The 27,658-nt window shown below is 42.0% G+C and overlaps 1 protein-coding gene across 5 annotated transcripts in view; it reads right to left on the bottom strand.

Moving 5' to 3' along the window:
- Positions 1-27,658, bottom strand: part of SLC26A9 (solute carrier family 26 member 9) — a 753,885-nt gene that overhangs the window by 25,465 nt on the left and 700,762 nt on the right. For all 5 annotated transcript variants that reach the window (XM_077481318.1, XM_077481322.1, XM_077481323.1 and 2 more), the window contains 3 exons: positions 20,789-20,843; positions 16,495-16,640; positions 12,700-12,774 (listed from right to left, as the gene is read on the bottom strand). In XM_077481318.1, the coding sequence (XP_077337444.1) occupies positions 12,700-12,774; positions 16,495-16,640; positions 20,789-20,843 (276 nt within the window). The remainder of the gene's footprint in view (positions 1-12,699; positions 12,775-16,494; positions 16,641-20,788; positions 20,844-27,658) is intronic.

Below are 27,658 nucleotides of genomic sequence, written 5' to 3'. Positions count from 1 at the left end.
AGTGCAAGAAAAAGTTAAAGTGAGGAACTACAACGTCCAGCATCATTCTCACTGTACAATGTATTTTAAACATTCTTCAGGACCTAATATAAATTGTGAAAAGAAATTTTTTAAAAGGGGTTAGAATTACCTTGAAAACCCTGTCAGGAGGGAGACAGCATGGCCACCTGCCTCCTCCCCGATGAGGTATTCAAGCTACACAGAGAAAGAGTCACCTCAGTTAGATAGCTCCATGAATAGGCTGAGGAGTTATAAGTTATTTAAACAGAAAAAATAAAGTCGTTTGTTTTAGGAAATTTACGACATTGTACCTAGCATACTGCTTCTGGAAGGAAAATATCTGTAGATAAATTCAATGCTGTTAATGTAATTAATGTCATGCTTAAAAAGATTTTTACAGTTGTAGGTTTTACATGTTAGACAAGATAATGTATTTCTTTCAGTACAAGTGTAGAAGAGTAGAAAGTATAGCCACCATTTTAGAAATAGCTGTCTGCACGTATGTGCAACAACAACATTAATCACTTTTGTGACAGTTCATCTCAGTACTCTGTACTGAGATGAAAGGGGCATGTTTAGGGAGTTTTGGCTGACAATTTTAGACAGAAACGTGATGAGCTAAGCAGAAAATCTCAGAATACTTTCTTATTCTTAAACATTTGTTGAATTTTTATTTTATTTATAATTCTAAAAAGTTACACCCCATGTGTCAATTACTTGAAGCACTACAGTAGAATGGTATGAGTTGGGAAAGTCTTTAAATGATTGGGTCACACAAAGTATGAAAGGATGCAGAGGTTGGAATGGATCCTGTGGTCAGTAAAAAGCAGGGTAGGGGTATGATCATAGAGTGTCCGGATTCACCCTGTGTTACACCACTGTTTCCTGTTAAGAAGCCACAAGGAGGCTGGAGACTTGTTCTGGACTTACGAGCAATAAATAAAACTGTGGCAGTAGTGCCTCATCCCTCCATGTCCTCCTGAACGACCTCCAGCCTGAGAATGAGTACTTTCTGTTATTGATACAAGTACATTCCTATCTTGCGAAACGAGCAGAAATGCAGAGTGTGATAGATGAAACATGGTTAATAGAAAAGCAAAAGTCAGAACCCAAGGCTGAGAAACAAAAATGGTTGTCAAAAGGGGCAGTACAGATAGAAGGTAGTTATATAAGCATAGATGGTAAACCTATACTTGTACCTCACTGTTTAGATATGTAGTTTTACTGAGTCATGGGCAGGCCCATGTCTCAAATTGGGGATGGTACAAGTTATAATAAGGTGTTCACACCGTATGGGTTTACAAATTACTAAAAAAAAATTGTCTGATCTGTGTGACATGTAACGAATGTCATGTGCAAGGGGCACTGAGAGGCCAATTTCCTGGGCCTCCCTACCCCTTTCACACAATATGTATGAATTTCATTGAACTAAACAAGTGTGAAAATAAGTATTGCCTGGTAATTGTGTTTACCACCCACAGTCTGCAGATACTGTGGAAAGGCATGATGGTACTATAGAAAGTAAACTGAGGAAGCTAATGGAGGAAACTGGAAAAAGACTGGGTTCAGTGTCTACCAATAGCTTTGCTGAGCATGATTATAACCCCCACAGCAAGAGGGTTGACACCTTTTGAGATACTATATGGGAGACCATACTATATTCTACAGCTTAAGCCATTTGCTAGGGAAGATGAGGAAATGGATTGTGAATTTGCAAACTATATGAGAAAACTATTCATGTCGAGTTTTTGTCTCCAAACTCTCTTACAGGGTCAAGATACACCAACAAAACAGGACACGCTAGTCCAACCAAGGGATTGGGTTTGGATCAAAATAATCAAGAGAAAGCAATGGTCAGATCCAAGGTGGGAAAGGCCATATTAGGTACTATTGTCTACACCCACAGCAGTTATAATAGCAGAAAGAGTACCTTGGATACACCTCTCAAATTGCAAGGTAAAAAGTCTAGGGCCAGACCAGGGAATGCCCACAGAGTCTTGAGTGCAAAGTCTGACTTCAAAGGGTGGTGACTCCAATAGGGACCACTTGTCTTTAAACCCAGTGAAGAATAAATGGCACTATACAAACTCATAGGGGTGGCAAAACAGTTCAGGGAAAGACAACTGTTAGAACCAGGGTACTCTACCAAAATATGGACAGACCGATTTCTAATAGCAATAATGATAGTGGGAATCATTAGATCCAAGAGTATTAGTACCAATGCTACAAACACTATGGCCAAAAACAGGGCAAACGAGGGGGTGTGGCCTGTTTGAGAAAAGCTCCCGGCCATCTCCTACCCTACCCGAGATAACCTGCTCCATAGACCGCATGATGCTCTCCTCTCGGAAACAACAAACTGACTCCTTCAACATCTCCCCCGGGTGAAATTCAACGTTTGTTCAGGATACTACAGTTGGGCTCCCCAGATCTCAATATGGCGGAAGCACATGCCTCCCAATCGCTAAACAATGAGTGCGCCACTTAGCCGACTATACCATCAGGCTCTCGGAGCCCGGAGATAGTCCCTAGTGTACCGCTTGCCTTCTCTTCACCCCCGGAGAGGTCACCACAGCTACCACTGACATGTAGAGCGGATGAGGAGTTGAGAGCCATCCTGCGGGCATTGCCAATGAAGTCTGATATGGAGGCTATGATTGGACGAGTAGAGGCAGCCCACCGCAAGGAAATTAATGCACTTAAGCAGGAGGTACATTCCCTGTCTGATAGACTGGTGGTGGGAGAGACCTCCCTATCGGTGTTAGAGCGCAGAGTTACAGACCTGGAAGCGCTCCACCACTCACAAACAGAGAGATTGCTGGGTCTACAGCTCCATATGGAAGAGATGGAGGACAGAAGTCGCAGGAACAACCTGCGGCTTCGTGGCCTCCCTGAAGCTACTGGCCCGACTGACCTGGAAACGACAGTGGCGGATATTTTCCTCAGAGTGGCGGGTGAACAAATACAGGGCTGGCTAGAATTTGACCGGATCCACAGGGCACTGGGTCCAAGGTCCGAAGATCCAGCTAGACCGCGGGATGTGATCTGCCGTCTACACCATTACACCCACAAAGAGATCATAGCCTGCAAGGCATTGGACGTTCGAGACTTAGAGCTGGATGGGGCACCTCTGAAGATCGTACCAGATATCTCCAGGGCTACATTATCCCTGCTGGATCTAGCAAGGTGAAGAGGTGTGACCTATCGCTGGGGTTTCCCTCTCTCTGTCACCTTCAGGAAGGACCAGCGCTCTTTTACACTACGCTCCCCAGATTCGCTACCGGCTCTTTTTACTTTCCTGGAGACAGAGCCAATAGAGAGCCCAAACTGGCTGGTTTATCTCCCTGATTACCATGGTCGCAGGAACCAAGCCACAATGAGGGGAGGCTTGCCCCCCAGACCCCCAAGTAACCGGCGGTGCTCACGTACACCATCCCCGGACGGCCGGGAGGCGTGAGTTGGAGGTATCTTCAGTTTTCTGTTTCCCGGCCACAGCAATTGCTCCCGGTCCCCCTCCTGCTGCCTAGCAGCAGTGTAATGTTCACATAACTCCGTGACTCCCCTGGGTTGGCTGACTTTTTCCCCCATCTGTTGCCCGGACATGGATAGCTGGAAGCCCTTACTTGACGTGCATTCTCTGGCCTGCAAGGGATGTCCGGCTGCACTGGCGCTTAGTGCACCTGAAATTTTTGAGAGTCGCTCCACGGAATGGAACACTGCATTCGGGGATAGATGAGACAGGCTACTTTGTGTTGTGCTCCCGAAGTGATCATGGCCATCCCTCATGCGGGTGGGGCTCCCCCCCGATCTACCACTCTGCACACGGCAAGAGACATCTTGTACCTTCTCTTTGGGAGCATGGGACTTTGCTGTGGGTACCCGGCCATATGTTTTTTTTTTTTTGCACCCCCGCCCCTCCTGACTTCTCTTCACAAAATTTATTGGGACCTCTGCGAACCATAAGTACCACGGTCCTTGCCCTGCGGGTGGGGGGGCTGGGTGGAGGGGGGACTGTCCCTCCCCATGTCTCTTGCTGTTTGTGCGGTTTGGGGGGTGGGGGGTGTGGGGGGGGGGCCATTACTGGCTTCATCTTATGGGACATATTTGTGGTGGTCTCCCCCCCGGCCTGTCCTGCACCCATCCCTGCATTCTGATAACGGGAGGACAGGTGCTAGCTGTGCCGGAGCTGGGGGGCACAAACAGTGGGACAAGGAGTTTCACGAGGCATGGAGGGGACATTGGGAGTGTATGATCTGATAGTATGCTGCTTTTAGTCATGTGTATGGCCGGGTATATATAAATAATTAAATGAACATGTTGTCCCACTGGGTACTCACCCCAGACCAATAGGGCTGTACACCTTATGTTAACAGGTGTCTGGTTAACTGATCTGCAATTGTTTTTTGCCTTCTATTCTGTTATTTGTTTTTCCTCTTTCAATTACTTTACACGCTTCTTTAACGGCTGTCATTTTAGGCTCGGGTGGGTGGGAGGGCTGGGGCTCCTCTTTCTTGGTCATAGTCCAACCCATTCCCCAAATAGGCCAACACACACCTCCAGATTCTTGGAGGTGACATGTCATTTCATGTGCGGGGTGAAATATTTTGTTTCGGAATTTTGTTTTCATCCGAAAAATACATCTATTTAGTTACTCCCGAAATTAGTTATTTATTTAGTTTTTCGTTCAAAAATTGCATTCGTCCGAAAATCCACATGAATTGCGGGCGAATCTGTCTTTGAAGGCTTATGGTGTCTGTCAAATGTATAAAGAAGATTAGAAGGAGCTGCTAAACGCTATATCGCCTATAGGCGGAGCATTTGACTCCGGAAATGTACAATTGCAGCCTTGTACAGTTTCGATGCTCCATCGAATATTATTATAAACGCGTGAGTTTTTTGTTGCTTTGACGAATCTCCATCGTTCATGTTGAATGAATGGTCTAAGTCTCACAGTGTCAGGTGTCAGATAGTGAGTGACTGATAATAACGAATATGGCGGTAGCCCATTGTGAGAGCGACATGGAGGCATTGGAGGATGTTCCTGGGCCATCTACAAGTGTTTCTGTATATATATTATGTACTCGTTCAAACAGAAACTGATGGACTGGTGATAGCGATCACTGATCAGACAGATAACAAGATTCTATAATAATAAATCCCCCCCACAACACAGGCAGCCTCTGAGGCTGTCACAACAACACTAGCAGCAACATTAATATCACTATAAGGTTCACACACTAACACAATAGCAGCAGATTATTATGAAAAAGTTATGTTGAACTGTAGCTTGCTTCACCATTGTTCTGCTGCTGTGCTTATGCTTAATAATAATTCAGGTTCTCCAACAAGTGAAATGATTCAGTGCGTGTGTCTCTCTCTCTGCTAGCAATCGTAAGTGAAAGTAAGTTGGCTGTACGGGTGTACTTAGTTCTAGCTATTTTACTGCTCCTCCTCTTTGGTTACAATCAGCCAATAATATTCATTATCATAATTATTTTACTTCCCCCACCCAATTCCAGAATCTTTTCTCTCTGTCGAATATTTTCTCTCTGTCGAATCTTTTCTCTATATAATCTTGGACTAATAGAGGTAAGGTTAGGCACATTTGACCACAGGTTCAATAAACCCAGATTGGTATTGTCAGAGACGTCGAATCTCCTATTCTATAGCGAACTGTTGTAACAACGAAAACGAAAATAAAGCATTTATTTATGTCGGATCTTTAGTTTTTTGGATTCCGCGCTTTCGTTATCGTTCAGTTTTCGGAGGAAAACGAATGCATATGTCTAGTTTAGACTTGATTAGATAAGCACTGGGTCTCCTATTAAAGACCTAATCTATAACCACCCTTCCACGCTTCGGAGAGTGTTCCCGGCCATACCACTTGGACCACTCTCCTGTCCCTCCCTCTCTTCCCCCTTTGGTTCCTTCTCTCCCACCTCCGACTACCCTATTCTCACATCCTTCCTTCCCTCCCCCACCCCCTCCTTTTCCATCTCCTCCCCGCACACATCCCCTCCCCACCTCCCCTCAGCCGGGGCGATGGCTTCCATAAAAATATTCTCGCTCAATGCCAAGGGCCTCAATGTCCCGAAAAAAAGGCGTATGCTTTTAAATGATTCACGGAAATCCCACGCGGATATCGCATTCATACAGGAAACTCACTTTCAACATGCTAAACTCCCACTTCTTAAAAACAGATTCTTTCCTATGACTTACCATGCCACCAACCCTTCAGCCAAAACTAAAGAAGTCTCTGTACTGATCTCTAGTAGACTTCTCTGGAAATGTGAAGCGGTACTTGGGGACCCAGAGGGTCGTTACTTGTTCCTCAAAGGACTTATTGGCGAGGTCCCAATCACCCTTGCAACGGTGTATACCTCAATGAACATCAGCACACCTTTATTGCAAACGTCCTAGATAAATTGAGTGATTTCACGGTAGGCCATTTGATCTTGGGGGGGGGGGGGGGAACTTCAACATCCCTCTAATACCTTCTTCAGATACCTCCTCGGGATCCTCCTCAGTCCGCATACCCCTCATAAAGGCGGCCAAAGCGTGTGGCTAAATCCCTTCACAAAGCCCAACTAATTGACGTTTGGTGGCTGCAGCACTCTAGTGAACGCGACTACACCTTTTACTCGAACACTCATAAACTTTACACCAGAATTGTTTTTTTTTTATTACCTCACAATCAACTACACTCGGTGATAGACTCCTCTATTGGACACATTACATGGTCAGACCATGCTCCTATCTCCCTCACATACACACTCACTGGGAGACCAGCGATCCATTCGCAGTTCTGGCGGCTAAATGAGTCTCCTCCAGATATCTGAAATACTAACAGAAGTGACTAACACGCTTAAATTGTATTTTCAGGAGAATGACACTCCAGATTGCGATCCTGGATCGCTCTGGGAGGCTCATAAGGCAGTCATTAGGGGGCTCTTAATTAGTCAAGGAGCATGAATAAAAAGAGAGAGCCGAACAACTTTCCAAACTCCTAAGCACTCTGTCCTCTACGGAGGCACACCACAAACATGCCCTGGAATCAGAACTGGGGACAATACGCAAACAGATTACAGACTTGCTATACTACAGGGCGAAGGCGGCATTACAACGTATTCGACAACTTGCATATGAGTCGGGGGACAAGTGCAGGAGAACGTTAGCTAGAATGGTTCGGGAACAAAAGCAGACAGCCTACATTCCCCACATTGTAGGCCCCAATGGTCAGAGGATTACCCTTCCGAAACAAATTTCGATGGTGTTCAGTGACTTCTATACTAAGTTATACAATCTCCCACATGAGCGTCCCTCCCAAACTGACGATGATGCCTACGTAGCGTCCTCTCGAATGCCAACTCTCCCCACGGACATCAGGGATGTACTGGAAGCACCGATAACCTTAGTGGAACTCCAGACTGCCATTGGTGCCATGAAACCAGTGAAGGCCCTGGGACTGGATGGTTACACCACCCAATATTATAAGACACTCCTCCCCATCATAGGTCCACATATGGTGCCATTTTTTAACGATGTTGGTGCAGCAGCAGTCTTCCCCAGGCATATGCTAAAAGCCCATATATCTTTAATCCCCAAAGAGGGCAAAGACCCTACCGTGTGTGGGAGTTACAGACCCATCTCCCTATTAAACACAGACTTAAAACTGTTTACCAAAATTCTGTCAACACGGCTAGCCTGTCGCCTCCAGTCCCTAATCCACCTAGATCAGGTTGGCTTCATGCCCGGTAGGGAAGCACACGACAACACCGTCAAAGTATTAAACCTCCTCCACGTTGCCAGCCCCAAGGGCTCCCCATGTGTATTCTTGAGCACCGATGCTGAAAAGGCATTTGACAGAGTGAGCTGGACATTTATGTTTTCAGTGCTCCGTCATATCGGCCTAGGAGATAGAATGATTAATTGGATTAACAAAATTTACTCTTCTCCAACAGAGATGGAATGATTAATTGGATTAACAAAATTGACTCTTCTCCCACGGTGAAAGCTAATGGCCTCCTATCGCCGCCCTTCCCTATCACAAACAGAATAAGACAGGGGTGTCCTCTGTCAACCCTTCTTTTCACGCTTTCACTAGAACCCTTTTTATGTAACATTAGACGAAGTCCTGATATTCAAGGTCTCCAGGTGGGAGACTTTCATTGTAAAATCTCGGCGTATGCAGATGATTTATTGTTCACCTTGACCAATCCCACAATTTCCTTGCCCAATCTCCTTAAATAATTTGATGTGTATGGGGCGAAATATCAACTTTTCAAAATCAGCAGCAATGGGTATAGCCACCCAGCCCCCCCCCCCCCCCAATTATGCACTCCATGCAAACTCACTTCACCTTTAAATGGGCAAGTGTAGCTCTAAAATATTTAAGGACTCAGATCCCCATAGACATCAAACGCACGTTTGAGCTGAACTTTTCACCTATCTTAGCCAAGACCCGCTCCCTCTTGGAAGGCTGGTCCAAGGGCCTGCATTCCTGGTTCGGCAGGTGCAACCTCATAAAAATGTGCATCCTACCTAAAATTATTTTCTTGCTTCAGGCCCTTCCCATCCATATACCACTTTATTTTTCATGTAAATACACACCCTCTTTATATGTTTTATTTGGGCTGGCAAAAAACCCAGAGTAAATAGAACCCAGATGTCCCTTCCCAAACACCAGGGGGGCTTAGCAATACCGGCTATAAAGCAGTACTTTCAGGCTACTCAACTAGGCTGTATCCTTGACTGGAGACGAAACGGAATAATTAAACTCTGGGTACAGGTAGAGCAGGCTCAGAGGAATATCCCACTAAAGGGTGCGCTATGGTGCTACGACTCTCTCCCCCTAAGCATGAAAACACACCCCCTCCTGGGAACTACACTACGCCACGGTAGACAGGCATCTGTACAACATTCGCTCACCCTGAATAAATCCCCTCTCTATCCAATTTTGGGACACCCGGACTTTACACCGGGCCTCCCATCTATGGAATTTGTTGACTTGAGGATTTTGACCATGCAGCTAAATTTGTGGTGATAGGCTGCTGGCCTACCTTAACGGAGCTAACTGACGGGACAGGTGCATTCCGACTAAATTTCTGGAAAGCAGTGCAGTTGCACCACTTCCTTCACTCGATCCCCGTCCCTCAAGACTTCACCCGCCAACTGACAATCTTTGAAGAGTTTTGCGTAGGCATCGAGCCTATGGCAAAAACCCTCTCCACTATGTATACATTACTTAACTCAGCCCACACTCAACCACGCCTGATTGGCCTAGAAAAGTGCTAGAAAGATCTCAACCGAACGTTCTCCGACACACAAGCAGAAGATTATCAGCTGCGCTGTTAAAACGTCCATACGTACTAGAATACAGGAGACAAACTATAAAGTTCTTTCAAGATGGTACCTTACTCCCTCAAGACTTCACAAATGCTTCCCCGACACTTCGGATCGATGTTGACGCTGTGGAGAGGAGGAAGGTACAATGCTTCACATATTCTGGGCCTGCTCCAAGCTTAAGAATTTCTGGAGAGCAGTCAGGCGTACCACACAGAAATTTACGGAATATGTAATTCCAGATGATGCTGCCTTCTTCCTCCTACACCTGTCAACAATTCCCCTTAAAAAGTACAAAAAGTTGTTGGTGCGTCACCTTCGCAATGCAGCGAAGACATGTATTCCGCTTCACTGGAAACAACAATGCCCGCCGACGGTGACAGATTGGCTACGCAAGGTAGAGGAAATCAAGAAATTAGAGGACTTGGTTCTCACTGCGCAACATAAAAGCTAGCAATTTTTTGCTACCTGGGCTATTTGGAACACCAATATATACTCAGATGAGGGAACTCTTAGGGCCGTAATGACCTTCTATCTGCTACGATTCGTTACACTCAGGGTTGTCTGCATAGGATAACCTTTGTCCCGGCTGATGCTGCCCCCCCGCCCCCCCCATCACTCTTCATCCCTCTCCCCCTTCCCCTGAAGAAAATGTGGAAATTGGAAGGGAGGCTCCCACCTTTGGCCAGGAGTAGGCATGATGGGGTATTACGTGGCCCTATACGTTTTCCTGATTTAATGGAAGCTTGATGTGAAATGCCTGGCCATGTGATACTTTCTGTACTATTGTTATGATGAACATGAGCTTTGTACATAATTTTGCATTGACTGTATTGTCGGGATTTCTCCCTTTATTGGGGTTTAATAAAAATTTATATTTGAAAAAAAAAAAAAAACAGGACAAACCAGTACATAAGAGAGAACATATACCACTGAGAAAAGATGAAGTGGGGACCATACGGATTCAAGTACACAAGAAAGGACAAGTTGTGCCCCCAGTCACCAGCATGCCACTAATAAAGCCACGTTCAGACCTGTTCAAAGCTGACTTCACCTATAAAGACCAGATAAGTATAGAAACAGGCTTTGGAGATAAAAATGAGTAGATAGAATGGATACGATGGACAACCAAGACTAAGGGGCTGAGGAATTGTATCTCTTGTGCCAACTCACAACCCACAAACCTGACATGTATAATAAGAATGTTCAAGGAAAATATCACAAATACTGAATATACAAAAGAGCAGAAATGATATTCAACCACCAAGATGTGAAGTATACTCCCCTCTGTTAGAGTGGTCCCAGGGAATTTCACCTGCTTTGTCAGCACCAAGGATAGTGGACAGCAAGTAGGAGACTTACCCTTGATGTACTGCATACAAAATATATGAACTAGTGACCCACCATACCAGCAGGATTGGTTTCAAAACCAAAAGAAACAATAAGCTGATGTGTGGTGGATGTGCAGGAATATGCAACTTAGGACCAAACTCCCTCCTAAATGGAAAGGGAACTGTGCTTTAACCCACTTGCTTTTCCCCTTTTATATGATACCTGTAGGTGATGAGATAAAGTTGCCACAATTGAAGAAACAACATTTCCAAATGAAAAGGAACAGACCGCAAGGATCGTCTGACAATCGAGTCTACATTGATTCCATTGGAGTACCACGAGGAGATCGTAACAAATTCAAAGCACAAGACGAGATATCCGCCGGATTCACCTCCATCCTTTTGAGAATTCAACCCAACAAGAATGTCGATTGGATAAACTACATCTACTATAACCAGCAAAGGTTTGTGAACTATACCAGAGATACCCTTAAAGGAGTAGCCAGCCAACTCGATGCAACCTCATTGACAGCCTGTCAGAATCGTATTGCTCTTGATATGCTTTTGGCAGAGAAGGAAGGGGGGAAGAAAATGTTTGACCCTTTTGTTGCATTTTCATTTCTAACAATACAGCCCCCGATGGTAGCATAACGAAGGCCCTGCAAGAATTGCAGATGCTGTCCAAAGAATTGTCAGAAAATTCTGGTGTGGAAGATCATCTAGCTGGACACTTTGAGACATGGTTCAGTAAATGGGGTGAACTGGTGAGAAATATTTTAATCTCAATAGTGATGGCAGCCACAGTACTGACCCTGTGTGGTTTCTGTTGCATTCCCTGTGTCCGAGGACTCCTTCAACGGTTCATTGACACATCCTTGACAAAGACTATGTTTCTCCAAAAAGATCTAAATGAACTCTATTCTGGACTTCATTCTGAAACCGATGAGGATGAGTATAAGAACTTTACCCCAACTCTCCTGTCTGAACTATATGATGGACCTTGGTGAAATCCTGAAATCTGAAGTGCTGAAAGAACTGTCATAAATGAGTATAAACAGGGGGAAAAGGTCAGAGAAATTAGATTCTTATTTTCTAATCATTTAATGAATGCTTGCATGAGATCGTTTAGAAGTAGTAGCATTTCATATTAACCAATATATATTATTCCATAGATTTTTGTTTAATAATTGTTTATTAAAATAAAGTAAGAAAGGGATATACAAACAGCAATAATTATGCAGTCTTGAAGTCAAAGTATACTGGTTCTTATGTACACACAGTCTTGTCTAAGATCAGGTATCAGACAGACAGACAATGACCACTGAAAGTGAGGAGGGGTTAGATCCAACAAATAAAAGCAATGGGCAAACAGAGACCTACAACTATGGGAACATTTGAACTAATCACGATAAAGAAGCATGTCCAACTAGAAAATGGATTCAATAATGAAGTTTGAGGGATAAGGAACAGAGGGGGGGATAAGGAGGGATTAGGTGAGAGAGAAGAGGGGAGATGGGGGGGATTAGGAGTAGTATTTTTAAGTGCTGAACTTTTAGATGACCTCTCTGCTTCATACTGGTATTTTTTTTATAAGACAGTCACAAATTTACACAGGTGTTCTTAAAATTGTATTGGGATAGTTAATTTTAAGTTCACCAATTAGAGAAGAAACATTTTGACAACAGTTAAATTATAGCCTGATCAGATAAGATGGTCTTCAAGGATAAGTGATGAAACTTCTTATAACAAGTGGTTTCAAATAACTATGTGGAATATGGGAAAGTTATGTACAGTACATTAATTAGGTCAAACAAAGGTCTGCGTGTGCCCTCATTCAAACTGTTAAAATACAGTTTTCAATGTATGTAATTAATAATTAGACTGTTGTTGGCTTTGTATGTGTGTGTGTGTGTGTATATATATATATGTGTATATAATATATGTATGTGTATGTATATAGGCATGTATATAAAAAAAATTAGATTAAATTAAACAATATCCCAATTCAGTATTCATCTTTACTTACTTCTTCAAGATTTGGATAATCCTCATTTATTTCATCTTGTGTGTCTTGCATACAAATCTCTGTGTCACCAGAGCCCTGAAGAGAATAATTGCTAGCTTTATTACAGATGCTTTACAACCTTTTTTGGCAGAAAATTTTGTTTGAGGGACAACATGATACCAACATAACCAGCATACTAGATAAAACAAGGATATTCCTTACAATAAAAGGTTCTATTTGGTATTTGCACTTGCAAGTTCATTAAGAGGGTAGAAAAAACACTGTATGGAAAGTTAGGAGACCACCAAAGCTAAACTGCAAATTTCCTATAATAAAATGTGGTAATAAACAGTCATTGATTGAAATAATTGCAACAAAGATGTTGCTAGCACCCTAATCTACATGCTGTATGTACTCTACTCATACATCAGTTATTGAGCCCACAATACAACTACATTACTAATGTCCCATTCACATCTTCACGTGTGTTTTAGAGCAAAACAAAGCATATGCCATAAATAAGAATGTTATTAAACAGGCTGTTCAGAGCTCAGTGGTGCTGTGCGTTGCATTGTGCTGCAATTTGATATACTAGGAATGTCTTTTTTTTTTTTTGTATTTTAATATACTGTGATACTCAATAGAATAATAAATGCACAAAAAATTAAAGCACTAAAAAATGGACAGAAGCAGACATGGATAGATATACACTTTTAGAATGAATAGTAATTAAATTAATTAGTTAAAGTGGTTGTAAACCCATGGGGGGGGGGGGGAATAAAAGCAACCTGCAAGGCAAAGGCATACTGAGCTAGTTTGCATAGCATACTAGCTCATTATGAATAACTTACCTGAGAACAAAGCCCCCGAAGCGGTCCTCCGTCTTCATGTCTGCTGCTGCCATGGATCCCGGAGTGACTTCCGGGTCTCGCTGCTCCGGAGCTGTGATTCACCGGAGCAGCGATGACGTCACTCCCGCGCATGCGCACGGGAGCTGACACTCGCGGCATATCGCTGCAATCTTCGGCCTGCCCAGTGCGCCTGCGCGCCACTATCTACGGCATATGCGCCATAGACAGCGGTGGCTGTCTTCGGGTAAATATCCCCTAAACCGTACAGGTTTAGGAGATATTTCTTGGACCTACAGGTAAGCCTTAATCTAAGCTTACCTGTAGGTCATAGTGGTTTGTAAGGGTTTACAACCACTTTAATGATTTAGAATGATTAAGAACAGGTACTCTCTCTGGCAGATCAGATATGCTTTAGTTGTTTATCTGTTAAACTGAGCTACAGTTTCAGAAAATTATCTTAAGTATCCATTCCTGCTAGATACAATCATCACTTTTAATGCATTACACATTTTCCATCACAGGAAAGGTACATGGGATAATTTTTGTCTCCGAGTAGATTTTTGGGGTTGTGCAAACGGGTTCTAAAAATAGATATGGGAAAGATGCATAAACTACCCTGGCATCAGGCAAAATATGCAACAAACGTTCTAGCATGTGCGATGCACCACAAAGTATTTGGTGCCCACTGCATATTGTGCTGAATAAATTGTGTTAGTACCAACATTTGTCCTGTCTTTTTTAATATTTTAAATTCATTTAGCATCATGTGGCAACAATACGAAAAGAGGAAAACATCATGGAGAAGGAGAATGAAAAGTGGAAGAATGAAGTGTAATAAAGGCAAAAGAAAGAATAAGGCAATTCAAGATACAAGAAAGAGTAAGAGAGCTGGGTAGGATGAAGGGAGGTCAGAAAAGTGGAAAATGCAGAGCAAAGTACACAGTGCAATGTAGATTACTAATCTTTGTGATTTTCTTAAACCAGACAAACACGATTAGATGTGCTCAGTTTCAATGATTTTTTTATTAAGGATTGTGTTTACATGCTTTTAATATTTTGTTTGATTGTAAGTGCGCATTTGTAAGGGGGGTTTTGGATTCAATAAATCTTTTTTTTACAGAATTACACATTAGGGTTATTTACTAAAGGCAAATCCACTTTGCACCACAAGTGCAAACTACAATTGCAAAGTGCACTTGAAATTACACTGAACATGCACTTGAAATTGCAGTCGCTGTAAATCTGAGGGGTAGATTTGAAAAGAGGGGAAGCACAGTTGATTTTATTATCCAATCATGTGCAAGCTAAAAATACTGTTTTTTATTTTCCTTGCACGTCCCCCTCAGATCTACAGCGACTGCACTTCCAAGTGCACTTTCAGTGCAATTTCAAGAGCGCTTTGCACTTGTAGTTTGCATTTATAGTGCAAAGTGGATTTGCCTTTAGTAAATAACCCCCTTTGTGCACTTATCAGTTCATTATGAGTGATATCTAGATGGAAGGATGAAGTCCTTGATGCTAACAATAATCATTACAAGCGCATGAGCTTTTTTGTCCGGTGAGTCCGGGTGTTTCCTCAAATGGTGTGGTGAGGGGATCCATAACTAAATTTGGAACCTATGAACAAAGTGATGGGCCTATGATTGGCTCTATTTTGGACTATTTAATATAACACTTTATATCATCATTATATGTTTATATGTTTATATATAGCAGCTGCTAAATCTATTTGTATTGTTTATTATTCTATGAGTGCTGAGTGGGAGGTATTCAACTATTGCTGATTGTTACTTTTTGTTGTTTTAAGTTGACATACTCTGTTTTTGTCCTACTGTGGGACAGAAACATTGGACAGCTGTGAACTTTTTTTAAAACGCAGCAGGCACAAAGTTTTACACAAGTGAATTACACTGAGTTTATTGGCCAAAACAGTTTTATGCAAACATTGTATTAGACAACTTATCTTTCTTGCACGACACCGTGAGATTTACTATTTTTGGGCTACACTCCATTCTTCTGGCAGGTTTTGGCTACAATTGGTTTATTTGTGTGTATAACATTATACTGCACTACATCTACATTTTCATTTGGTCTGAGCAGTTTTATGCAATTTATGGTATCATGCAAGTGATCTTATGCTGCGTACACACGATCGGAATTCTCGTCTGAAAAAGCTCTGATGGTTTTCCCGATGGAATGCGGCTCAACCTCTATTGCCTACACACGGTAACACCAAATTCCGAATGTTTATAACGCAGTGACGTACAACACGTAGGACGGGACTAGAAAAAGGAAGTTCAATAGCCAGTAGCCAATAGCTTCTGTCTCGTAGTTGAATCTGAGCATGTGTGATTTTTGGCGTGTCGGAATTGCATACACACAATGGGAATTTCCGATAGAAAGTTTTTCCATCTGGAAAATTGAGAACATGCTATACATTTTTGGCTGGCGGAAATTCGGACAGCTAAATTCCGATGGAGCATACACACTGTCGCATTTTCCAATGAAAAGCTCTCATCAGCCTTTTTCTGGCCGGAATTCCAATCGTGTGTATGCGGCATTACTTGTGCAACACCGTGACTTTATTGGTTACACCTTTACAATTCCTGGTTTTGTCTGCAAAATGTGTCGGGGTGCTCAACATTACATTGAATTACAAATGGAATTTTTATATCAATTTGTATTTTACTGTAGACTTGTATCCTATATTTTGAGCCCCGACCAGCACAGTCTGAGCACACCTAAGGTTTGGCATAGCACAACACAATTTGCTTTCCACACTCACATACACAATCTCTTCAAAAGTTCCTAGGTATAGCAATATGTGCGTATAGGTGTGAATAGCCCCAAATTGCCAAGCCCAGTTTTTACCATCATAACAACAATCCTATCAATTGTAAATATTGTTCATTTAAATTAATAATTCAAATTATTTTATACATGAAAATCCACTTTAGAACCCTACCTCCTTTATGTAGGCTTCATGCTTTGTTCCAATATAGTTGGCCAATGCATCTAGCACAGCATCATGTACAGTGAGAAATATATGATCACGGTTGAGACCTCCCTCAACAAAAACTCCTCCTTGTTCGATGTCATCATATACTTGAGCTGAAACAGAATACATGTGTGAAAGACTACAGTCCTGTGAAATTAATATTTTCTTAGTAAAGCCTCATACACACAATAGGACTTTGTACAAACTTTCCCTTGTATTTTTGTACAAAGGGCGGCGGCCCTGAAATTGTATTGCATACACACTGCAGGACTTTTTCAGCCAACTTTCACCAAATCATGTGGTTTTTCTGCTCTTTACCTTTGGTCAACTTCTGTACTGTTGTCTGATCTTTTGCATTGGTTCTGAGCATGCCTGTTTGTACTTTGTACAAAAGTCCTATGGTTTTCTGTACACACGATCAGACTTTGCTCCATCGGACTTCTGTTGCCAGAAAGTTTGTCCGTTCGCACAGCCAACAAAAGTCCGATGAAAACCAAAAAAGTTTGTCCGATGGAGCGTACACATGGTCGGATGTTGCTCCAAAACAGCTAATTTGCATGTTTGTTGTCAAAAAGTCTGATCGTGTGTATGGGCCTTAAGACTGCCGATTCTGTACATTACCAAAAACAAGAACAAACACTTATTTATAGGCTAAATAAGGATAATTTGTATGCATTCTCATGACAAGTGAATGCACAAGAAACAACTACCATAGTTAATTATAAAAAGGAGATCTGATTTTTTACAGTGGTAAGCATGCATGTAAAATCATGCAATCATGTCTTCAGCCCTTTCATGCCTGTCTGCTCTACTGCAGTAAAGCAATTTAATGCATTAACATGCAGTTCAAGTAGAAATTTCATTCATTCAAGTATTATTCAATGAAACCTTGCAAATGTTACCAACAGTACTGTATGCCCCATCATATATAGTGAGTAAGGGATATGTTTTGGGTTTACCACTACTATGAGTAGCAGGCGAAACCTGCGGGTTCAAGATTTGAGATCACGATTCATTTCTGCATACATTCACGCGGGAGCATTTTCTTTTCAAAAACCATAATGCACTGCATGATCTTTGAACTGTGGTCATCAGCCTTCGATGGACCAAAGGGAGCTCTCATTTATTATGAAGTTATATCTTTTTTTTAATGTTGTTATACCTTTATTTTAGGTTAAACTTGTGTTTTGTTTCTTTCTGCAAGGCTTAATTTTAAAGAGAAAGTGGGCTTTATTTTAGGTGTGGTATTTTGAGGTTTTCTTTTTTTTTGTGGGTCAGAATTTAACAACAAAATGTACCCCCATAGACTGCAGCAGAAGTTGCCTCTAAATTAAGGTTTTCAGAATTTTGTACAAGAATCTGGGCAGATTTGCCTATCAGTAGTTGCAAGTTTACATTGATTTGGTGCATGCATCAAGTGGGCACATTGAAATTAAATAATAATATAAATGCATAAAACTGCATGTATCCTGCAGTTTGTGTATGTTTTTAATGCATGTACACAATAGAAATAACTATTCTGAATGCTTCTCCCACACTTTGTATAATTAATGAGCAAAAACATGCACATTTAAATCCCACAAAAAGCATGTATAAACACATGCAGTTAACGGTGGTGGTGGTGTGCACTACTGCATATGTTTTGAGTAAAAAATAATTCTAGATGCAGCAACACATGACTTGGTCTGACAGCCCAATGTGACATTCAGGCAAAAAAATGTGTTGTGTATGGTTGCCTCATTGACGATAAACCTTCTGACTATTGCAACTGTGCTTTTTTTCCCACTTGCTGTAAAAACCCCTGTATGACTGGACCAGTCCTTCAATATTATCACTGGGGAGATGGCAGGACATCACCTGTAGAAATAAGATTGTGATCAGCAAATCTGACTGCTGCACAATCATTCCCTGACATAAGCATACACAATAATTTTGACCAAATGTGTGTGTTATGGACAAACACCCTCATGTCATCCTTATCGTCAGGTGACACCAGTGGCGGCTGGTGAAGTTTTTGGATGGGGGGGCGCCAGACCCCGCCCATCATTTTTGACTCCTACCACCTCTCATACCCCTTATATAATCCACCCACTCCGTCCCCTGTATTCCACTTGCTTCCACCCAAAGTGTCAGGAGTATACAGCTCAGGTCACAGGACAGAGTGGCGACAAACTTTTATCCTAAAAAATCTCCATAGGCGTCATTTAAAAAAAATTCTACCGGTTGCACGTTTTACGTTACAGAGGAGGTCTAGGGGAAGAATTATTGCTCTTGCTCTACCGATCATGGCGATACCTCACATGTGTGGTTCGAACACCGTTTTCATATGCGGGCTCTAGTCACCTATGAGTTCGCTTCTGCACACGAGTTTGGCGGGACGGGACACGTTTACATTTTTTTATTATTTATTTTACCTTTTATTTTTTATTTTTACACAGTTTAAAAAAAAAAATTGTGTCACACTTATTCCTATTACAATGAATGTAAACATCCCTTGTAATAGAAAAAAGCATGACAGGTCCTCTTAAATATGAGATCTGAGGTCAAAAAGTCCTCATATCTTATATTTGGACTTAAATGCAAAAAAAAAATAATAAATTAGTCATTTTGAAAAAATGACATAAAAAAAATGTGCCTTCAAAAAGTATGGGCAGAAATGACGTTTTGACATCACTTCCACCCAGCTATGATCCATCTTCCCCTCGCTTGTCTCCATACCTAGCAAAGGGACATATGCGATCGCCTCCGCCACTGCCGACAGCTCCGGTAAGTGGCGGAGGGCACCGGATCACGGAGAGAGGGGGGGCTTCTGCCACCGATAAAAGTGATCTCACGGCGAATCCGCCGCAGAGACCACTTTTATCTTGTACCAGAACGCTGGCCGAACTTTTAAATTAATTATTATTAAAAAAATTTTTTTGTGACTACAGGAGGGGGGCGGCGCCCGCGCAACCCCTATGGATGGGCCACCACTGGGTTACACTATTAATTCTCCTGACCAATGCATACATAAGCTGGGTCTTTTCAAGTGACCCTGAATTATCTATCAATTAGGTGTTCACTGAGATTTAACCCTTTCCCGCCAAGCGTACGCAGATATGCGTACTCGGCTTCCGGGGGTTATACCGGGATGATGCCCGCACCTGCAGGCATCATCCCGGTACCGTTTTTTGCAGCAGGCGATTGGCTATCCAGGTATAACAACCGATGCGGCTAAAAGCCGCTCGGCTGTTATGCCGGAGGAGCGGGAGGGGACGTCCCGTCGCCTCTCGCCGCTGCTACCGGTGCTCCCGCTCGATCGGGAGCACCGATTTCATGTCTGATGGCTCCGGCTGCTGCGGAGGAACTGGAACGAAGCCGTAATCGGCTTCGTTCCAGTCTCCTCATCGTAAACACGGAAGCGACGTCATGACGTCACTTCCCGTTTACTCGGCTGCCAATGGCGCCGGTTTTAAAAAAATATCCGGTATTCAGAATCGCCGTTTTCGGCGATCTGAATACATTGAAGTGTAAAGGAGGGGTGGGGGGTCTTTTAGACCCCCGATCCCTCCATAAAGAGGACCTGTCACCACCTATTACTGTCACAAGGGATGTTTACATTCCTTGTGACAGCAATAAAAGTGATCAATTTTTTTTTTTTTTTTAAACAATTTAGTTATTTTAAAATAAATAAAAAAAATTTTTTAAAGCGCCCGCCGTCCCCGCGAGCTCGTGAAGCAAAGAAAATGCATATGGAAGTCGCGCCCGCGTATGTAAACGGTGTTCAAATCACACATGTGAGATATCGCCGCGAGCGTCAGAGCGAGAGCAATAATTCTAGCACTAGACCTCCTCTGTAACGCTAACGTGGTAACCGTAATTTTTTTTTAAAGCGTCGCCTATTGAGATTTTTAGGTACCGTACTTTGTCGTCAATCTACAAGTGCGCGCAATTATAAAGTGTGACATGTTTGGTATCTATTTACTCGGCGTAACATTATTTTTCACATTACGCAAAAAAATTGGGCTAATTTTACTGTTTTTTGTTTTTTTTTATTAATGAAAGTGTCCCTTTTCCCAAAAAGTTGTGTTTAAAACACCGCTGCGCAAATACCGTGTGACATAAAATATTGCAACAATCGCCGTTTTATTCTCTAGAGTCTCTGCTAAAAAAATATATATAATGTTTGGGGGTTCCAAGTAATTTTCTAGCAAAAAATATGGACTTTAACTTGTAAACACCAAATTCCAAAAATAGGCTTAGTCATGAAAGGGTTAATTACCTTGTACATCTGCTAAGTAGAAGTTCACTCCAATCCTTTGGTAACTGGAACACAACTAGTGTGAGAGAAAGGAAAAACATTAGAAAAAGGGTTATAACATTCAGATGTATTACTAAAAAATGTTAATATAGGATAATTGGAAGAGGAAACAAGAACATTGATGTAAGAACAAAAGAATAAAGTGCCCTCTAAGTGCCGACATAAATACAATGTCCCAGGTCACCACAGATCACATTAGATGCATGCTCATGGAAAAAATGTATTGATGTATACAGTATCTCACTAAAAGGCCCCTTTCACACATACGGACGATATGTCCGTATTTCATGAATGCACGAAACTAATGCGCTCCACCTAGCTAGTATTAAATCTGTGAAAAATCTAAATATATATATGTAAATGTAAACCTAAAAAAATATTAAACTAATACGTGTATATATGTAGGAAGCTGCCAGCAAAAAATAGTGATCTCAACACCTTAGGAAAATATAAAAATACAGAAAAATGCGGCGCTACCTAGAACACTCAAAAAATAAAATAATATGATAAAACATATAAAGTGCAACAGTGAATCCACCTCACTAAAAATGATAAATGTGCAATATTCAACCGTGAATATTATAATATCTGGTAAGATAAAGTGTATGAATCTTCAAAACATCATGCATAAAACAAATAATTAGATGTGAAAATTGCTGAATAAATACTCCTATAAAAACAATAATACGTAAAAAGTGCTTCTCTAATGAAGTCCATGCAATTAAACGGTGAGCATGTATCACAGTTCATGCAAAATTAGTATAGTGTTCTCCAAATCCGTGACTGTCCAAAACTTCAGTGCCCGATTTCAGTGCCACAACTCCGTGCACCCACTGTTTCCCCCAGCCTCTCACCTCAGAAATCGAATATATAAGCACTGCAACAAAACCGATATTCACTCGTCCTTAGCAGTCCAGCTTCAGCAGGATACCACTGTACATATAGGAATAGTATTTCCCCAGTATCTTCAAACAGGTGAAATTATCGTTCGTGGTACATATCCGTTTGCGGATGAAATACGGACATACATTCATCCCTATGGGATAGCGGGTGTCTGCGGATGAGCATCCGCAGACACCCGATTTCGTCCGCCTCCGCAACAGTCCGATTCTGCAGACGGAGGAAAATCCTATTTTTCTATCCGTCTGCAGAGCGGATCGGACGAACACGGACAGATGGTCCGTGCTCGTCCGATCCCCATAGAGGAGAGCGGAGATCTGACAGGGCGGTCCCCGCACAGTGTGCGGAGACCGCCCTGTCCGCAGCCGGCTCAGCGGGGACAACGGAGCGATCCCCGCTGAGTGAGCGGATCTTCACGGGGCGGATCATTACTGATCCGCCCCGTGTGAAAGAGGCCAAAAATAGAACACGCCTCACATTTTTGTAAACATTTTATTATATCTTTTCATGTGACAACACTGAAGAAATAGAACAAAATATTACAGCGCACACATACAAAAATGACATTTAACTCCTGCAAGGCTATTTAAAACACCTGAACATTTTAAAAAAATATGGGGATTTGGTCACACCATATGGCTATATGGTGCTTAAGCCCACTTACCACATCATCATTTACCCCATCAGTAGGTCCTACACTATTAATAGAATCACCCCCCCCCCCCCCCCCCACAATTACCTCTTATTCGTGTCCACCTGTGATATAGGAGTCCTTTTTTTCTCCCATATAGAGGAGTGAATTTCTCCCATGGTTCAGAGAAACAGGATTTTTCATTCTATGAATAGCGTAGGAGCCACTGCTAATGGGGTACTTTGATGCAGTAAGTGGGCTTAAGCACCATATAGTGTGACTAAATCCCCATATTTTTTGAAAATGTTCAGGTGTTTTAAATAGCCTTACAGGAGTTAAATGTCATTTTTATATGTGTGTGCTGTAATATTTTGCTACAGAAATTATACTTTGCTACAATGTAAAGTAGTGAGTGTACATCATGTATAATTGTGTAAATTTGCTGTCCCCTCAAAATAGCTCAACGCACAGTCATTTAATGTCTAAACCGCTGGCAACAAAAGTGAGTACATCCCTAAGTGAAAATGTTCAAATTGGGCCCAATTAGCCATTTTCCCTCCCTGGTGTCATCTGACTCATTAGTGTTACAAGGTCTCAGGTATGAATGGGGAGAAGGTGTGTTAAATTTGGTGTTATCACTCTCATTCTCTCATACTGGTCACTGGAAGACAAACATGGCACCTCATGGCAAATACTCCCTGAGGATCTGAAAAAATGAATTGTCGCTCTCCATAAACATGGCCTAGGCTATAAGAAGATTGCCAAGACCCTGAAACAGAGCTGCAGCACAGTGGCCAAGATCATACAGTGGTTTAACAGGACAGGTTCCACTCAGAACAGGCCTTTCCATGGTCGACCAAAGAAGTTGAGTGCACATGCTCAGCTTCAGATCCAGAGGCTGTCTTTGGGAAATAGACATATGAGTGCTGTCAGCATTGCTGCAGAGGTTGAAGGAGTGGGGGGTCAGCCTGTCAGAGCTCGGACCATACGCTGCACACTGCATCAAATTGGTCTGTATGGCTGTCTTCCCAGAAGGAAGCCTCTTCTAAAGATGATGCACAAGAAAGCCTGCAAACCATTTGCTGAAGACAAGCAGACTAAGGACATGGATTACTGGAGCCATGTCCTGTGGTCTGATGAGACCAAGGTAAACCTATTTGGTTCAGATAGTGTCAAGCGTGTGTGGCGACGAACAGGTGAGGAGTACAAAGACAAGTGTGCCTTACCTGCAGTCAAGCATGGTGGTGGGAGTGTCATGGTCTGGGGCTGCATGAGTGCTGCCGGCACTGGGGAGCTACAGTTCATTGAGGGAACCCTGAAGCAGAACCTGATCCCGTCCTTTCGGAAACTGGGCCGAAGGGCAGTATTCCAACATAAGAACCCCAAACATACCTCCAAGACAACCACTGCCTTGCTAAAGAAGCTGAGGGTAAAGGTGATGGACTGAACAACCATGTCCCCAGACCTTAACCCTATTGAGCATCTGTGGGGCATCATGAAGGAGTGGAAGAGGCAACCTATGAAGCTCTGGTGAACTCCATGCCCAAGAGGGTTAAGGCAGTGCTGGAAAATAATGGTAGCCACACAAAATATTGACGCTTTGGGCCCAATTTGGACATTTTCCCTTAGACATTAATGTGTTGAGTTATTTTGAGGGGGCAGCAAATTTACACTGCTATACAAGCTGTATACCCACTATTTTACATTGTAGCAAAATGTAATTTCTTCAGTGTTGTCACATTAAAAGATATAATAAAATATTTACAAAAATGTGAGGGGTGTACTCACTTTTGTGAGATACTGTATGTGACTTTCAGAAATAAATATTGTATTATATTATGGCAGTTGGATCACTTAAACATAATCAGTGTTAAATATTTAAGAGTGGGGAGACATCTATCAATTATTAGCATGTTATTGAATAATTATGATCTGGAAGCTTCTTAGTTTCAGCAATTAGCTTTACTTTCATAGATAAATACATTACATGCCTTTTATCATCATGGAACAGAAGGAGAACACAAACAAATGCATATAACGCAATACGGATGGTACGTCCTCTGATTACTTTACCATAGATAACACACTATAATACTGCAACGCCACCTGCTGGATAGATAGGTATAATGCTTATACACAGTCACAGTATGTAAGCAGACTGCTGTTGTTCTTCCAAACCCCTTCTCAACAGCATGTGCTTTGTCAAATTATATTCAGCTTCTTCTGGAAATAACTATTACATTCCTTCAATAAAGGCTTGGTGAGTGCATCGGCAGTCCTCTCATCTGATGGGTAATATTGAATGTCAATAACACCTTGCTCTTGCTTTTCCCTCAGTAAGTGATACGTTGACCCTTTCTGATTGCGTAAGCTTTATACATCCCTGGTTGTCTTCACAAATGGGAATTATTTTTGACATGTCTATCCCGATTTCCACAAAAAGTTGACAAATCCATATTGCTTCTTGACACACACGTCTGTTGCTGCAATGTACTCTGCTACAGTTGAAGATAGAGCGACAGTTGGTTGCTTTTGACTAGACTAACTGATGGTTCCTTCACCATACTGGAAGATGAGTCCACTTGTGGATCTGCGGTCTGTGCAGTCCCCAGCCCAATCAGAACATATCTGACCATTTTTGGATGTGATGTTGCTGGTAACCATAATCTCATCTGAATTGTTCCTTTGAGGTACAGAATCACTCTTTTTACTGCGTTTCAGTCATGCTGACAGGGAGCTGAGACTTTTCTGCTTAGTATGCGCACTGCTGCGGCTATGTCTGGTCTTGTCACAGTGGCATGTCGCTCCTGAGTCTATGCACCAGCCGCATGGCTTGCTAATCTGTGTTACTTTAAAAGTGCCACTCCATGATCTGTCTGCAGTTTCCTTTGTGACTGCTTTGACTCTTTATTTTGTGGCTAGATCTAGCTCTCACAGCTCTGTTTTCCAGATAGAGCAGTTGTTTTTTAAGTGACTGGTAATTTTACAATGAAAAACGGGCTCTGCTTTCTTTGTTGTACTTTGTGCCTTTGCACATCTTTGCCATCATGGTGCATATTTTCTTTCTTTCTGTCATATTCATTGATTCATTTCCCTTTGACATATTGTAGTGTTAATTCCTGCTTGGGTCCAGTTTCTATAGCATTGATAAGAGCAGTTTATGTCTCTGGAAGGCTGCAGAGGAGCAGAGCAACAGTATGGTTATCTTTAATGTCCTCTCTCATGTTGCGTATCTGCTCTATGATCTCTAGCATAGCTTTCATGTGATTTACACATATGCTGGCCTTCTTCTAGTCTCATCTTGTATAACTTTCTTAGCAAAAACAATTTGCCGTTTAGACTTGAACGCTCATGCAGTTTTTGTAATGAAGTTCACATATATTTGGCCATTTTCTCTGTTCTTATGTAGATAAGCTGGTCATCTACCCCTACCTTTCCTATCCCATTCCTCTGTGTCTCTGTTTGTGGGTCAGTCTGTATTCAGCACTTGCCACAAGTCATCCTTGTTCAGAAACATTTCTAGTTTAAACTTCCATAGCTGGTAATTGGCATTGTTCAGATTTGCAATTGTAAACTTCACAACTGAATCACTTGCCATCTTTCAGCTGCTTGCATACAGTACTCACAGACTTGCAGAATTCTTTTTTCAGTGCCTGGGGTGTTGCCGGGGGCCTGTAGTATCCTCTCCAATGCCTGGGTGCCTGGGCCCATAACCTATTAGCAGGTTATTGAATAATTATGAGCTGGAAGCTTCTTGTTTCAGCAATTAGCTTTTATATTATATGCTTTTTTTTATCATCATGGAACAGGAGGAGAACACAAACAAATGCATATAACACAATAAGGTTTGTACATCTTCTGATTACCTTACCATAGATAACACATTATAATACTTCAGCACCCATCTATCTATACCTATCTATCCACCTATGCTGGATAGATATTTATAATATATAAACACAGTCACAGTATGTAAGCAGACTGCTGTCGTTCTTCCAACATCAATCTTTTTTTTTTTTTTTTGATTTAGGATCCAATACTGTTGCATATGCAGCCTACCCCAGGGACCCCGCAGGCAGTGTATGTGTAACTGACATCTTTTTTTCCCCTTTTCTAACTGAAACATTTTGGTATAATAGAGCTTGAGGTGACTAGCCATATTAGTGCACAGAAACAATTGAGTACTGTATGTGATACTTTTTTTAGTTGCACTAACGTACAATTTTCAAGGACAAACTTTCAGGGTATGTCCCCTTCTTCAAGGTCTCAGTAGTACTGACTGATTCACAAAAGTTTTAGCAGAATGTTAATAAAACACACTCTCTGAGGGAAAGAAAGAAATGAAAAACAAACAGAGAAAATTGGATGGTACAAAATGGCATACAACTCTCATAACACCTTTCATTCAAAGTCTTAGAACACCTTTTGTACTTCTTTTGCAAACATTTGGAACATTTATCATGATTAATGTGCCTTTACTAATTGTCTGGTTTGAAGCCAGCAGAGCATTGCACCTCTGATCAGTGTTTTATCAGTGCAATACACATCTGGATCTCCCCAGTCTCAAATCCTTTAGAAGGTATGGACTTGAATTGAATTTAATCGCAGCATCGATGCATCACAATTCGCCCATCAGAGATTCAGCATCGATGCTGTTACCAAAATAATTGTTTTTTGGATGATATGATCCACGCTGTGCCCTGCCACTCCGAACGGAGCCAAAATGAGCCATGAGCATTAGCCACGAAAGCAGCCAAAGGGCGCGTGCCTTGCCTTTGCAAACGGGGCCAAAGTGATCTGTTGGCGCTAGCCATGCCCTCTTTTTTGGCCTCCTGCTGATGTCATCCCCAGCCGCCTAGCATCACCGTGTGTTGAGCTGACTGCTACAGGAGATGAGACATGTGGAGCAAGTGTTCCTGACCCCCAGTCTCTAGAGAGTCCTCCTCCTCCCTGGCTCACTGTCACACGGGCTGCTGCAAAAGACCTGAGTCAGGGTCCCACGCTTGTCCTCCTCACAACAGGCTGCTGCAGGCAGCAGGAAACCAGTGCACACTCTGTCATCATCATCATCATCATCAGGTATTTAAGTCAGACACTGACAGTTTATATCTGATGCACCATTATGTGCAAATTTGCCAAATTATGACCGATTGATCATAATACAAATAATAAATAAACTTGATGGTGGACCTAAACATTAGAGTGACTATACCATTTCATTAATTATGGTTTATGTATGTCTTATTGTCTTGGTGATTGATTCATATAACAACTTCATTGATACTTTTTTATTTTTTTGT

Source organism: Lithobates pipiens, unplaced genomic scaffold, assembly GCF_037356315.1.
Source record: "Lithobates pipiens isolate NorthernLeopardFrog02 unplaced genomic scaffold, aLitPip1_a1.2 Scaffold_16, whole genome shotgun sequence".
Lineage (NCBI taxonomy): Eukaryota > Metazoa > Chordata > Amphibia > Anura > Ranidae > Lithobates > Lithobates pipiens.
Note: the sequence above shows the minus strand (reverse complement) of the source record. Positions and strands in the feature narration are given on the sequence as shown.